Source organism: Neovison vison, chromosome 13 (genome assembly GCF_020171115.1).
Source record: "Neovison vison isolate M4711 chromosome 13, ASM_NN_V1, whole genome shotgun sequence".
In the NCBI taxonomy this organism is placed as follows: Eukaryota; Metazoa; Chordata; class Mammalia; order Carnivora; family Mustelidae; genus Neogale; species Neogale vison.
In genome coordinates, this window is record NC_058103.1 from 146,062,933 (window position 1) to 146,075,586 (window position 12,654).

The following is a 12,654-nucleotide window of genomic DNA, read 5'->3' on the forward strand; positions in this document are numbered from 1 at the left end:
CTCTAAATTCCTGGGTTAGGGGGGCATGAACTCAGAATTCAGTCAGCCTCTCTTCCTGCTTATTGACATTCTTCATTTTGTAGGCTTGAGGCTCTGATCTGTGATCTGACATTGTCTCTTCCCCTGGAGCAGGGAGGTTGGAATTTCAGTGAAATCTTAGCCTCAGGGAGAAGGGGGATGTTGTCAAAGCAAGTGAAAATACAGGGTTACAAGTGCAAATACAAATCACACCTTCATGACACGACATAACCGAAAAGTCAATGGGCAGACTTGAACAGGGACTAGTCAACCCTTGAACGGCACCGGGGTTAGGGGTGCCAGTCCCCCACAGAATTGAAAATCTGCATATAGGGACGCCTGGGTGGCTCAGTTGGTTGGACGACTGCCTTCGGCTCAGGGCGTGATCCTGGAGTCCCGGGATCGAGTCCCACATCGGGCTCCCAGCTCCATGGGGAGTCTGCTTCGCTCTCTGACCTTCTCCTCGCTCATGCTCTTTCTCACTGTCTCTCTCTCTCAAATAAATAAATAAAATCTTTAAAAAAAAAAAAATCTGCATATAAATTCTGACTCCCCAAATACTTAACTACTAATAGTCTCCTGTTGACCAGAAGCCTTAGTAATAGCAGAAAGTCAATTAATACTTAGTTTGTATGTTATATGTACTATTTATTGTATTCTTATAATAAAGTAAGTTGAAGACAAGAAAATGTTATTCAGAAAATCTTAAGAGGGGGGCTCTTGGCTGGCTCAGTAGGTAGAACGTGTGACTTTTGATCTCGGGGTCATGAGTTCAAGCCCTGTGTTGGGCATAGAGCTTATTTAATTAAAAAAAAAAAATAGAAAAAAAAAATCATAAGAAAGAGAAAACACGTTTACAGTACTGTATCATAAAAAATCTGCGTATAAGCAGACAACACACAAACCCATGTTAGTTCAAAGGTCAATTGTGATTGAATTTAAGATGCATGATATTAAACTTACATTCAGGATCAAACTTTAAAAATATAAAAGACTTGATAGTATAATTATAGCATATTGGTTAACTTAATTATGTTTATTTAAAAGCAAACTGGAACTGACAAATATGTTCTTATAAACCTTCTGTCAATTGTGATACACCAGAAAACAAGTGTATTTACTCAGTTCTGGTCATCTGATTGATTCTAGGTGTTTGCAGGTTGTAGGACATCCACTGAGTTAAGAAATTGTCTCTGTGCTTCTTCTGCTTCTTCTTCTTTTTAAAAAAAATTTATGAGAGAGAGAGATAGCAAGAGAGGGAACACAAGCACAGGGAAGCTGGAAAGGGAGAAGCAGGTTCCCCGCCAAGCAGGGAGCTTGATCTGGGCCTCGATCCCAGGAAGCTGGGATCATGACCTAAGCTGAAGGCAGAAGCTCAACAACTGAGCCACCCAGGCACCCCATCTCTGTGCTTCTTGAGGGGATTTTCCTCCATGTTTGTCCAGGAAAGTTATGTCCAAGGTCAATACATACAGCTGCACAGGTTGTGCACTGAACAACTTGAATACCATTCATATATTCTTTATGATTGACAACCCCTTTAGTTGGGTATCCTTTGAGTAAAATTACCTGCTGTCTTCATTCGGCCTTTTCCTGTAAGCCAAATAAACTCTCTTGTTTGGAGGTCCTTATTTCTGACATAAGCAAAAGCCAGTCAAGGCCTATTCAGGGTGGAGGCCTGAGCTCCCCAATTCAGATGCCAAAGTGATTATTTGGAAGTGTCTTATTCCCCTCACCTTTACCGGGGGCTCTCAGTTCTTGTCTCCCCTAAGTTAGGTCCTGGTGCAGGAAAAAAATCATCCCTTTTGGTTATAGTTGTGGGAAGAGGACCCAGAGATCTGACCCTCAAGGGTCCCTGATGAAACAATAGGGGAGCTCTTGGCCTGGTGCAGCAGGAATGATAGTGAGATACTGAGACCCAAGACTTCAGTGATCCTCTCCCTTCACAGAGGACAGAGGCCCAACTTGCAGCCTGAGTGTCTGATTCTTGCCTCTATCTCTTCCGGTCTGTCTGCCCAGCTTACCGGCATGGGCAGGCTACGTCCTTTGTTTCCTTACCTGTACTCTAGGGCATATGACATCTGCGTCCTGGGACTGTTGGAAGGGTAAAGCATGTCGGAGCCATACCGTCTGGCTCAGAGAAGATTCGTGAGAGAGATCGGTTCCTTCTCTCTTCTCTTCCTTCATGCAGCCTGCCCATTGCCCAAAGCCCTTTCAGTCCCCCCCTCCTGCTGGCAGCCTGTCTGGGTCCCCACCCTCTTTGTGGTCAGCCCAGCTCACCTTCTCTCATGGTTCCAGAAGACGAGCAACATCCCATTTGCCCTTCACAGAAAGAGGTATGGGCACTGCAAGGCCGGAGGGAGAGGAGATGAGGCCTGGCAGATGTGAGCAGCTCACAAGTAAGCCCCACACAGAACGCCAGGCCCCCTTCCTGCAGCAGAAGGCCTCTCTCTACTGCCCCGCGGGCACCCACAGGCTCTGTGGTCTTCAGCATTCTGGCCCTCCTTCCCTTCTCATCTGTGAACCCTGGGCCCTGCACAAAACAGCTTCTGAACCCACGGACAGGTTCCCTGAGTTTTGGGGACCCTCTCTCCCCTGCACCCTTCTCAGATCGGGTGCCAAAGCCAGGAGGAAAACAACAAGGTCCCCAGCCCCGGTCTCTGGGCCACCAGGGGGCAAGTTCTGTGAAACAAGCTTCTGGGACAAGGGAGGCCTCCCCGGGGCCTCCGCCTCCTCTGCCCCTCCCCCATGGTGGGGCTGCCATCCAGCTCTTCCGCCCACAGGCCACTCCTGTCCCCTGCTCTCTACAACTGCTTTAGCCCCTCCGTTTGCTTAAGCCCCCCTCGCCCGGTGCTTCCCACATCCCGTAATGACGCTAATGGACACGAGAACAGAGGCTCCGTTGAGTAGCCCCCAGCTTCCGCCCAGCCCACCGGCCTGACCTATTGCTGCTACTGCTGCTGCTGGGAATCCAAGTGCATGCTGGGAATCCAAGTGCATGCTGGGACTCCCGTCAGTTCCTCCATGCATTTTGGTTTTGCTTGGAACAGTTCCGACCTTGGAACTGTTGGTGTCTAATCCATGGCGCACACTCCCTGAGATGAAGCTATGAACTCCGTGGGAACAGAAAGATGCCTGAGGACCCGAGATTTTTCAGGCCACCCACTGCCCAAACCTAACTGGTCCAGAAGACGTCTACTGCACACCAGCTGGTGAAAAGGATCCAAAGGAACGTACTTTTGCCTTCTTAAGAGGGGATGGACTTTAAGGTCTAATCTGCTGTCCTGAGAGGTGGGAACTAATCCTGGAAGGTGTTTAGGCGCTGATCACGTGGACACCACCTATAGATATGTCGGGTCCTGAAGGTTGTGTGAACACAGCTGCGTACATCAAGGCTTAGCCTTATATCATGATGCCCCAATGGCCACTGGCACCCATTCATTGCAGAATCCTACTGATCTGGGGAGAAGAGCTTCACAATACCTTCTATCGTGTTCCCAGAGGAAGGTACCCAGAGAAAACCAGCAGGAGCCTTTATAGTAGAAATATGAAGACAGTAAGAGACTCCCAAGTTCCTGGCTTCTCAGAAAGAGGCAGAAAGACCGGATTAGAGGATTCACTTCTCACTTTGGCCGATGGATGAAAAATGGAGGCCAGTGGCTTACCAATTCCAGTCCCACAAAGAAGTTGGATCAGAAAAAACGTCTTGGGCCAGAAGAACAGAAGGGAGGAAGAGTCTGCCTGGAAAGAAGAGGTTGATGGGGACCTGCTCTACCCCAGGGTGGTGGCTGGCCACTTAGTAAGTGGCTCATCAGCTTCAAATCTTAGTCTCCCACTGGCTAGAAAGGAACCTGTCTGAAAACTGGGACTCACTGAAGATGTCCACGTTCTAGGGCCCTAAGCTGGAAGGAACATGGGAAAATGCTGGGCTGGTTTCTCTTCCTTCCCCCAGGAGAATAATGCCAGCTTCACCTTTATAAAATAGAATCTGATTTACTGAAGACGGAGGTGTCTGCGACTCCCAAAGATGGAACGAGTCTCGGGCAGATGGCCCCTGCCGCCATTTTCTCATGGTTCTATGAAAGCGCATGCTGGGAATCCAAGTGCATGCTGGGACTCCCATCAGTTCCTCCATGCCACCTCTGGCTTGCCCTCTTGCCTCAGTTCATAACTACAGAGGAAGATCAGAAAAGAAAAGCTCTAACAAGCTCCAGACACTTGGCTTCCGGTGTCCTTGCTCACCAGCGTCACGTTGCGAGCCAGCTCAGACACAAAGCCTCTCGAAATACTCACAAGAGAAGGCATCTCGGAGGAGCTGCGTGCTCAGTCTTCCAGCGGGCGTTCGCCTTCAGAAGCCCCAGATCTCTCCACCCACAGGGAAACCTGGCTCCAGGGCTCCAGGGTTGCCCGGCAGGAATCACACACATCCAAGAAAACCCTGGTTGGATCTTTGGCTCAGCGCTCCAATGTGGCGGCAGCAGCAGCAGCAGCAGCAGCTCTTAGGAAGTCCAGCCACCCCTCCCAGGGCTCTGGAGAGCAGCAGGGCTGGCCACCCATAGGGCACCTGCGATGCTTGCCAAGCTGGAGCTGCCGGCCGGAGTCCTAATGGTGGCCCTTGGTTTCTTGCAGACATTGACGAATGCCTCTCAAGTCCTTGTCTGAATGGAGCCACCTGCGTGGACGCCATCGACTCTTTCACATGCTTATGCCTTCCCAGCTACCGAGGGGACCTGTGTGAGATTGGTACGGCCGTCTCGGCTTCAGCTAATGTTACTAACTGCCGCACCCCTCCTCCTCTGTCTCCCTTCCTTCTAACCACAGGCACTCGGCCCTGTCCACCCGGACAGCCATTTCGGGGGCCCCCACTGAGAAGTCTGCCTCACTCACTCCCACTCTTCTTGCGGAAACCCTCCTCTGGGGCATTGGCTGATATGACCATAGGAGAGACGTGCCAGCCTTTGCTCTGGAAGGTGGGGTCCTGGGGGATCGTTAAAACATGGACCTTCTTCAGGGCTTCCAGACCACTGATAGCACCTTGAGGTCGGTGCGTGCCTCAGACCCAAAGAGGACAGAGCTGATTCCGTGCACTCATCTGGAAGGAAGCTGTGGGTCATAAGCATGTGTCAGCCTGCTGTATTGCCTGTGGGACTTTTGTGGCCCCTCCATGGCCTGGGGAGCCACCAGGCCACACTGGCCATGCTACCTCATTCTTCTCTGGCAAGCGTTCTGTTTTGTCTGCCTGAGAGCTCTGTGTCACCAGCATGACATGCATGGGCAGGGGCTGCTGCATGTCAATTTCTTCCCATCACCAGTGACTGCTGCCATGTCAGTGCCACTCCTGGCCCGTGCTTCCTTTTCCCTGCCCTTGTGCAAGTCAAAAGGCTGGCCAGAGAGAACAGAGCCTCTCTGCAAGGAATGCAGCGCCCCTCTTGGGCCTTGCCAGCCCCTTCACTTCTGCACCTGGGCCAGGCTCAGCCAAGGAAGGCGTGTGCCAGGAACTTCCCTGAGCCTCGCACCCCCTGTCCCCCACACTCCCTCACTCTGGTACTTCTAGTCTCCCCCTGCCATGCTCCTAGGCCTCAGAGTCACCCCAACTCAGAAAGGGGGAGATGGCACTTGTGATTACTAGTAGCAATAACTCACACAGACCTAGAAGCATGTAGGGGTTCCAGACCATTTTCTATGATCGCTCAAGTTGGATATCTCAGGAGCTGCCAGAAAGCAAAAGAAACTCCTGGGAAGTGTCCCTTTGGTCCTAAGCAGTCTGGGGAGGTAGTTTGGGATTGCATTTTCCTACCAGGCACTGCCAAGATTACAGACTGTTGGAGGAACTTAAGGTTTCTGGAAGAAAAGGCCTGAACCTCCTTCCTTCCCTGCAGCCTCCCACCCTCCTCCTCTACCCCTAGACACCAAGAAATTAAGCATGGGGTCTTGGCTGCGGGGAAGAATGGAGGGTTATAGGATTCTCTTCCCAGGGTGCCGAAATGTTTGCCACAGGGGAGGAGTGTCTGGCACATCTGCTCTTGGACACCTTCCTAGGGAAAGAGGTGCTCTGCCCAGCGTGGAGGCAGGGCCCCCACCGGGCTGTGTGCTCTGGCGGGCCGCAGAGATGGTGCCGGTGTCGCCCGACTAAGCAAAGCGAGGCTCCATTTCTTCTCCCATTTCGGTCTGCCAGGTGCTTTGCGGCTTGGCTCCGGGCCCACTGCGCCTTCCCGCCTTGCTGGAATTCCGTTCCTGCTTCCCCAGAGCCTCCATCCTGCATGCCCTGGGCCCTCCCAGAGCTGTTCCCGCCAAACCCCACCCCCCCACCGTTCCACCCCTGCCCAGGTTTGCCTGCTCAGCCCAGCTCGTTGCCCCGACAGCCCTGGAATGCCGTCTCTCGCCTGCTCAGGTGCCTAGCTCCCTCGGACACCTTGCCACCTTCTTTCCAGACCTTTGCCTTGCTCCTCGGAGGAGGCATGGGCTACAGGGGACCAGCGGCCTCCTTCTCAGCCCTCCTGCTGCTCGGCCTCTTCTCCTCGGGCGGCTGGCCTCCACACGTTCTCTGTCTCAGCCGCCCGGAGTGTCTCTCTGCCTAGCATCCACCCCTTCAGCTAAGCCTCCTCCCCCTCTGGTTCTGGTCCTCCCTTCCCGGGTCAGCCAGACTGTGGGTCGCACCCAGTAAGGGAGGCTCCATACAGCCTGAGGGGTCCCAGCCCTGACCTCGGGCCCCCAGGCCCAAGGAGCACCCCTTCCCCTGGGAGGCCCCAGGGGAAGGAGGAAGAGAGGGTCTGGGAATTCCCTCTGTCCCATGGGGTACCGGCTGATGGTTAACAGCTAGCTCTTGAGGAGGAAGGGGGAGCCCTGAGAGGTAGCATCTGCCGATCTCTGAGGAATTTACAGCTCCTGATGCGGTGTCACTGAAGGCAGAGATGGGAAGACGCAGTCATATGACTCTCCCAAGCCTGCGGGAAACTCTGTCTGTCCCTCCGGCCTGCTCCAAGGGCTCCTTCTCCTTCTCCTGAACTCAGAACCCATTACCCATTTAGGTTTGTGAGGAGAGAAGCTCCCCCCTCTTCTCACTTGTCACCAAGAAATTAAATTAACAAGCAAGGCCCCTGGGTCGTGGACCCCCAGTTGGCTTCCTCGTCCTCCAAGAGGCCGGTATCCTGTGCCCAGCCAGGGCCAGCTCAGATCCACAGATGGAGAGCCCGAGTCTTCTGTAGAGCCAGACCGGACTTATTTCTGCTCCTCTCTGCCACCCAAAGTGCCATTTCATGCCCCCAGCAATGCCTGCTGCTGGTCCCTTCACATGTGCCCCACAACTCCCTGCTCCCCCCTTTAACCTCGACACCTCCCAACTTCCACCCTGCAGAGCAGGGATCCGACAGGAGAATAGCTTGGGGGGCCGACATCAGGGAAAGATGGTGGGAACATACCCAGAGGCTCTGGGGCTCCAGGGCCGGGCCTTCCTGGCTCCCAACTCGAGCCTCGTCTCGATGGGCCCGGCCCTCAGGGACGGACCTGGAAGGCGGGGCTAATGGAGGCAGCTGGCATACGACTGGACTGGCCGCACCAGACACCCCCAGGGGGCCCCCCGGGCCTCTCCCTTCAAGCCCCTGACCTGTGTTGCAGACCAGGAGCTGTGTGAGGAGGGCTGGACCAAGTTCCAGGGTCACTGTTACCGCTACTTCCCGGACCGCGAGAGCTGGGTGGATGCCGAGAGCCGGTGTCGGGCCCAACAGTCACACCTGAGCAGCATCGTCACCCCCGAGGAGCAGGAGTTTGTCAACAGTGAGTGCGGGGGGGTGGGGGGTCTCGGGGCCAACAGGGTGGGGGGCGGGGAGGGAAGGAAGGGGGTTTCCGCTCCCCCAGGGCTGCGCCCCGAAGCCACAGACTAACCCTGGGGAGTGGGTATCGCCAGTCCCTGCCAGCTTGGGGGCTGGTCCGAAGCATACTCCGCACGTGCTTATGCGGAGACCTGTGTCAGGGCTGTAGTAGCAGGTGGCCTGGTCCTAGGAGCCCACCCGCCTCCTGCCACAACCCCATCCCCTCCGGCTCTGTGCGCACAAGTTCTCAGACACCCTCAGGCTGTCCAGCGTCATGCCCAACCCTCATGCCTCTCTCTAGACAACGCCCAAGACTACCAGTGGATCGGCCTGAATGACAGGACCATCGAAGGGGACTTCCGCTGGTCAGATGGGCACTCCTTGGTGAGTTCTGCCAGGGACACCGGGGAGCGTTGGTGGCCCCGAGGAGGGGAGTCGAGGCACCCACTGAGCCGCTGCCGAGCTGGGAGCCCTGCGGGCCGGGACTGCATCTCAGTCCTCTCTGCCAGGGTGGGTCAGGGAACACTAGCATGAAGGAGGCGATGCAGACGATGACGGAATGCAGGCACACCGGCAGAAGGGGGACGCGGAGGCTTTGAAGGGCTTCCTTGCCCACAGAGGATTCAGTCCACTCAAGGAGCCAGGCCCACAGAAAGCGACATAGATCCTAAGGGACAGTACACAAAGTAATGCTGCAGCTCAGCAGAGGAAGTCAGGAAAGGCTTCCTGGAAGAGGTGGATGGGAGCAGAGTTGGAGGGTGGGAGAAGCGGACTCCTCCGGAGGGCCAGGCCTGAGGGAGAAGCCTAGGGAGACAGTCTGGACCCGGGAGCCACGTCTTCACCGCCCAGTGCTATCCAAGCGAGGCAGCCTGTGAGGCTCGCCCCTGCTGGCCCGATGGAGGAGTGGCATGGGCTCATCGGGGACAGAGAAGAAGGCGGGGGTCAGGCCGAGCTCCGGCCTCAGCCTCACCCCTGCCAACCCCCCACCTTCCCCCAGCAATTTGAGAACTGGCGCCCCAACCAGCCGGACAACTTCTTCGTCAGCGGAGAGGACTGCGTGGTGATGATCTGGCACGAGAAGGGAGAGTGGAACGACGTGCCCTGCAATTACCACCTGCCCTTCACGTGTAAAAAGGGCACAGGTGAGCGGCCACCCTGCAGCGGCCCCGCCTGCTAAGGTCAGGCCCTGGGGCTCCTGCTGTGGGATCTGGGGCACATGTCCTGGCCTCCTGGGTGCTGCTGTCCCCTTAACCGCCCAGCAGGCAGACTGGTGCTGGTCTGGGCGTGGGGGGCTCTCCCTGTGCCAGCGTCCCGGGGCCAGTGGCAAGAGCAGGCCCACTCCTAGGGAGGGCGAGGGTCCCAGGCTGGAGGACAGACCGGCTCCCACACACACAAGCCCCCTGGGCACCTGCACAGAAAGTCACACACAAGGACTGCCCTGGGTGGACAGCCCAGCGCTCTTCGGGGTCCCCAGAGCTGTCAGTGGTCAGGTCCCGATCCTCTGTTCAGAGTCTGTGGACACGGAGGTACTGGTCGAACATGGCTCTCTGGTTCCTGTGCCCTGCCCAGGCCTCCTTACTGTCCCACTGTTTTCATAAAGAAGTCACAGACCGTCTGCCTGGCTGTCGCCCCTTTTCCCAGCCTTTTCCCTCCCTGTTGTCCTTTCCTCGTTCCCTGGAGAACCTCCTTCTATTCCTGCCCTGCTGCCCTAAATCACAGAGGGGCCCAGATGTTAGAACCAGTGGTTCCCAGATGCTTAGCACGGTGTGAAAATGGCCCTTTGCCAGCAGCCAGGGCTCAGGGCCATGTGTCCCCTCCTTGGGCTCTGGGCTATCTCCTCACAGCCAGAGGGGGCTGCACCGGCTCATCACGGGCATGGGCCATCACGGGAGACCCTCTAAGAGCCCTTTCTCAAGGGTGTTTGCCCCTTAGTGGCCTGCGGAGATCCCCCCGTGGTGGAACACGCCAGAACCTTCGGGCAGAAGAAGGACCGGTATGAGATCAATTCACTGGTGCGGTACCAGTGCACCGAGGGTTTTGTCCAGCGCCACGTGCCCACCATCCGCTGCCAGCCCAGCGGGCACTGGGAGGAGCCTCGGGTCACCTGCACAGACCGTGAGCACCGCCCCTCCCCTGACCCGGGCTGGCACAGTGTTAGATCCCGGCACCAGGTCCTGCTGCTCTCTCCCGGGGTGGGGGGGGCCTGAGCACCAGCTGTCCCCACTGTCCGGGGCCTCACTCCCTCTGCTCGCTCTCGAAGGAAAAAGCAGGTGGCCTGCTTTCCTTTTCAACACCAGCTCAAAGCCCCCTAGCCCAAGTTGGTGCCAAGAAAAAATCAAAACCAGAAACCCGGCGAAGCCTCAGGTTGCCTTCTTGAGCCGGTGGTTCCTGCGGGGAAGGGGAAGAGGAGGGACCCATGGGGAGAGGCTGGGCTGCCCCAGCTCCCTGTTGAGCAAGCGGTCAAGATTTCTGGTCTCCCTTCCACCCCAGCCTCCACATACAAGCGCAGACTACAGAAGCGGAGCCCACGGGCCCCACGGAGGAGCCGCCCCAGCACAGCCCACTGAGGGGAGCCTCCAGGACGCGCCCAGGATGCTGAGCCCAGGAGCCTCGCCAGGCTGACGTCCCACACGGATGGTGTCCCCTTCTTGTCGCTTTCTGTCATATAAGGAATTCCATTAAAGAAGGAGAAAAATAAATCCCACATTGTGTATGCAACCGCCCCCCCGCCCCCCCCAATTGCCAAAACTGCATCTGATTTCCCCCCCAATGCCAAAGCCAAGCAAACGTATTGTAACCCGTGGACTGAGTTTAGAGACGTTTCTTCAATCTCCCGTTGTGCCTTTCCAGGGACCAGTGCAGGGACAGGGGGAGAAGGGGAGGGGTTAAGTTAAATAAAGAAGATTATTTTTTGTTTCCTGACTTTATCCAAGAGCAGTGCAATCGTTGGTTCTTTCACCTCCAGGGAGAGCTAGGGGGGGAGGGAGGAAGGGGCTGGGACCGGACCGCAGCTGAATGTATTGGAGGAAGGAGAGCTGCACCCTCTGTGTGGGGGAAGAAGCCTGGGGGAGAGGGGGCGGCCTCCGCTGAAGGTGAGGGGGCAGGAGGGAGCCATGGAGGGATCTTCCGCTGCGTGGGGGTCGGGTTCCCTCCCAGGGTCCCTCTTCCAGCAACCTCCTCCCACCCGAGCAGGTGTAGTCTCTCTCGTCTCTCTCATCTCTCTCGGCAGGGCTGGGTGGGGAGGGCACTTCCTTCCCAGCGGGAGTGCCGCCCCACCCCCTCCCCTCCCCCCACACCCCCGGGACGGTGCAGGCACCAGAGTTCCGTGCACCTATTTATATTTTTGAAAACTAAAGATTATGATAATTATAATAATAAAGACATTGGAAGAGATCTCTTTCTTCTCTTTTCCCTTTTTTTAAATTTCAAGAGAAGGCAACCAGGGTCTGAGGTCGACGGAAGGGGCCCTTAGGAATGGGGGCAGTTGGGACGTGTTTCCAGCAAAGGATCCCAAATTGGGTGAATGTTGTCTGTTCACGAAGCCTGGAACAGTCACACCTGTTGCACTCTGTTACTGTGAAGGTACCTGTGCTTTTGATGGACCGTGGGTGTGGGTGTGGGTGTGGGTGTGGATGTGTGTATGCACATGCATTTACTGTCAAAGGCCCACTCAAATGGGACATCCGGTTACTTTGTATAGTTTGGTTCTTTGATCGCACACTGCTCCCCTGGGAGATGCTTGGGAGAGCGAGTCAAGAGCAGAGGCCCATCAGGATTGAGAGGAGGGAACAGAAGCAGCGGCAGACATCCTGGGAACGGGCATCTTGCCTACACGTATCTGTGCTTAGCTAGTTCGCTGGCCACTAGCCAAAAAGTCTGGGTGTCCTTCCCTCAAGGAGGCTATAGGATATCAACAAAAGCGATTACAATGGCTTATGGATTCCCTCAGGAGACCTTGAGTGGAGGCAGAGGACCCCCTGCCAAGCCTGCTCCTTAGGAGGCCAGATGGGGGCCCCCTGCTCGGCTCAGTTGCTCAGTGGGCCCCTGCGTCGGTGTTTGGGAAGGAGTCTGGGCACTGGTTAGTGCGTGCTGCTGTGAGTTTGCTGGTATCTTTTCAGGCATGTGTTCGTGTGGGCAAGTATTTGTAGGTGAACATACACACGTGTCCAGATTACCCAAGAGTCTGGAAACAACGAGTGGACAGAAGTAAATGACGGTCACATAGAAGGGGCTCAGTAACTGTGTAAGTGATTAGCGGATCAGTTGAGAGCACTACGACATCTGTGGTTTTCAAACCTGGATCAGAATCAAGAGCGTCTTTGATAACACGGAGTTTCTCCCACAGCCGGTCTGAGGTGGGGCCCAGAAACTGGCAGTTCTAATAATTCCCAAGGGGTGCTGCCTGGCCACGCTTTGAGAAGCACAGGCCCACGTGTGGAACAGACTGCATAACCGAGTGAGAGAGGGGTGCCTGGGCAGAGGCAGGCTTGCTTTCCTGAAGCTGGGGTGGGGGCCGGGGGAAGAGGGTGAGGCACAGAGAGGGCTGGTCTCCAAGATCCTATTGGGGTGGGTGGCGGGGAGCACAGCCTCCACTGTGTCCTGAGAGGCGCATCCTTCTCTTCTGGGCCCCCACTGACACGCAGCCCAGGAGTGGAGATGGTGGAAAAGCAGGCCAGAGCTCCAGCAGCTGGGCCAGTGCCCAGGGCACAGAGCCTCAGGGCGGGCAAACCAGAACCACGGGGCCGGAAGGTGCAGCCCACAGAGCTCCCTGAAATAGTGCTGCCCCCCACTCTCCCTGGAAGAGGAGCTGTGTGTGCACCAGGACTGA

At 56.0% G+C, this 12,654-nt stretch overlaps 1 protein-coding gene across 2 annotated transcripts in view; it reads left to right on the forward strand.

The window, feature by feature from the left end:
- Positions 1-10,652, forward strand: part of ACAN (aggrecan) — a 35,654-nt gene extending 25,002 nt beyond the window's left edge. The window contains exons 12-17 of one of the 2 annotated variants that reach the window (XM_044230976.1): positions 4,648-4,761; positions 7,633-7,791; positions 8,128-8,210; positions 8,824-8,968; positions 9,759-9,941; positions 10,317-10,652. In XM_044230976.1, coding sequence (XP_044086911.1) covers positions 4,648-4,761; positions 7,633-7,791; positions 8,128-8,210; positions 8,824-8,968; positions 9,759-9,941; positions 10,317-10,393 — 761 coding nt within the window. In that variant the 3' untranslated portion in view covers positions 10,394-10,652. The remainder of the gene's footprint in view (positions 1-4,647; positions 4,762-7,632; positions 7,792-8,127; positions 8,211-8,823; positions 8,969-9,758; positions 9,942-10,316) is intronic. The other variant, XM_044230977.1, reaches the window with a different exon arrangement.
- The last annotated feature ends 2,002 nt before the right edge of the window (positions 10,653-12,654 follow it).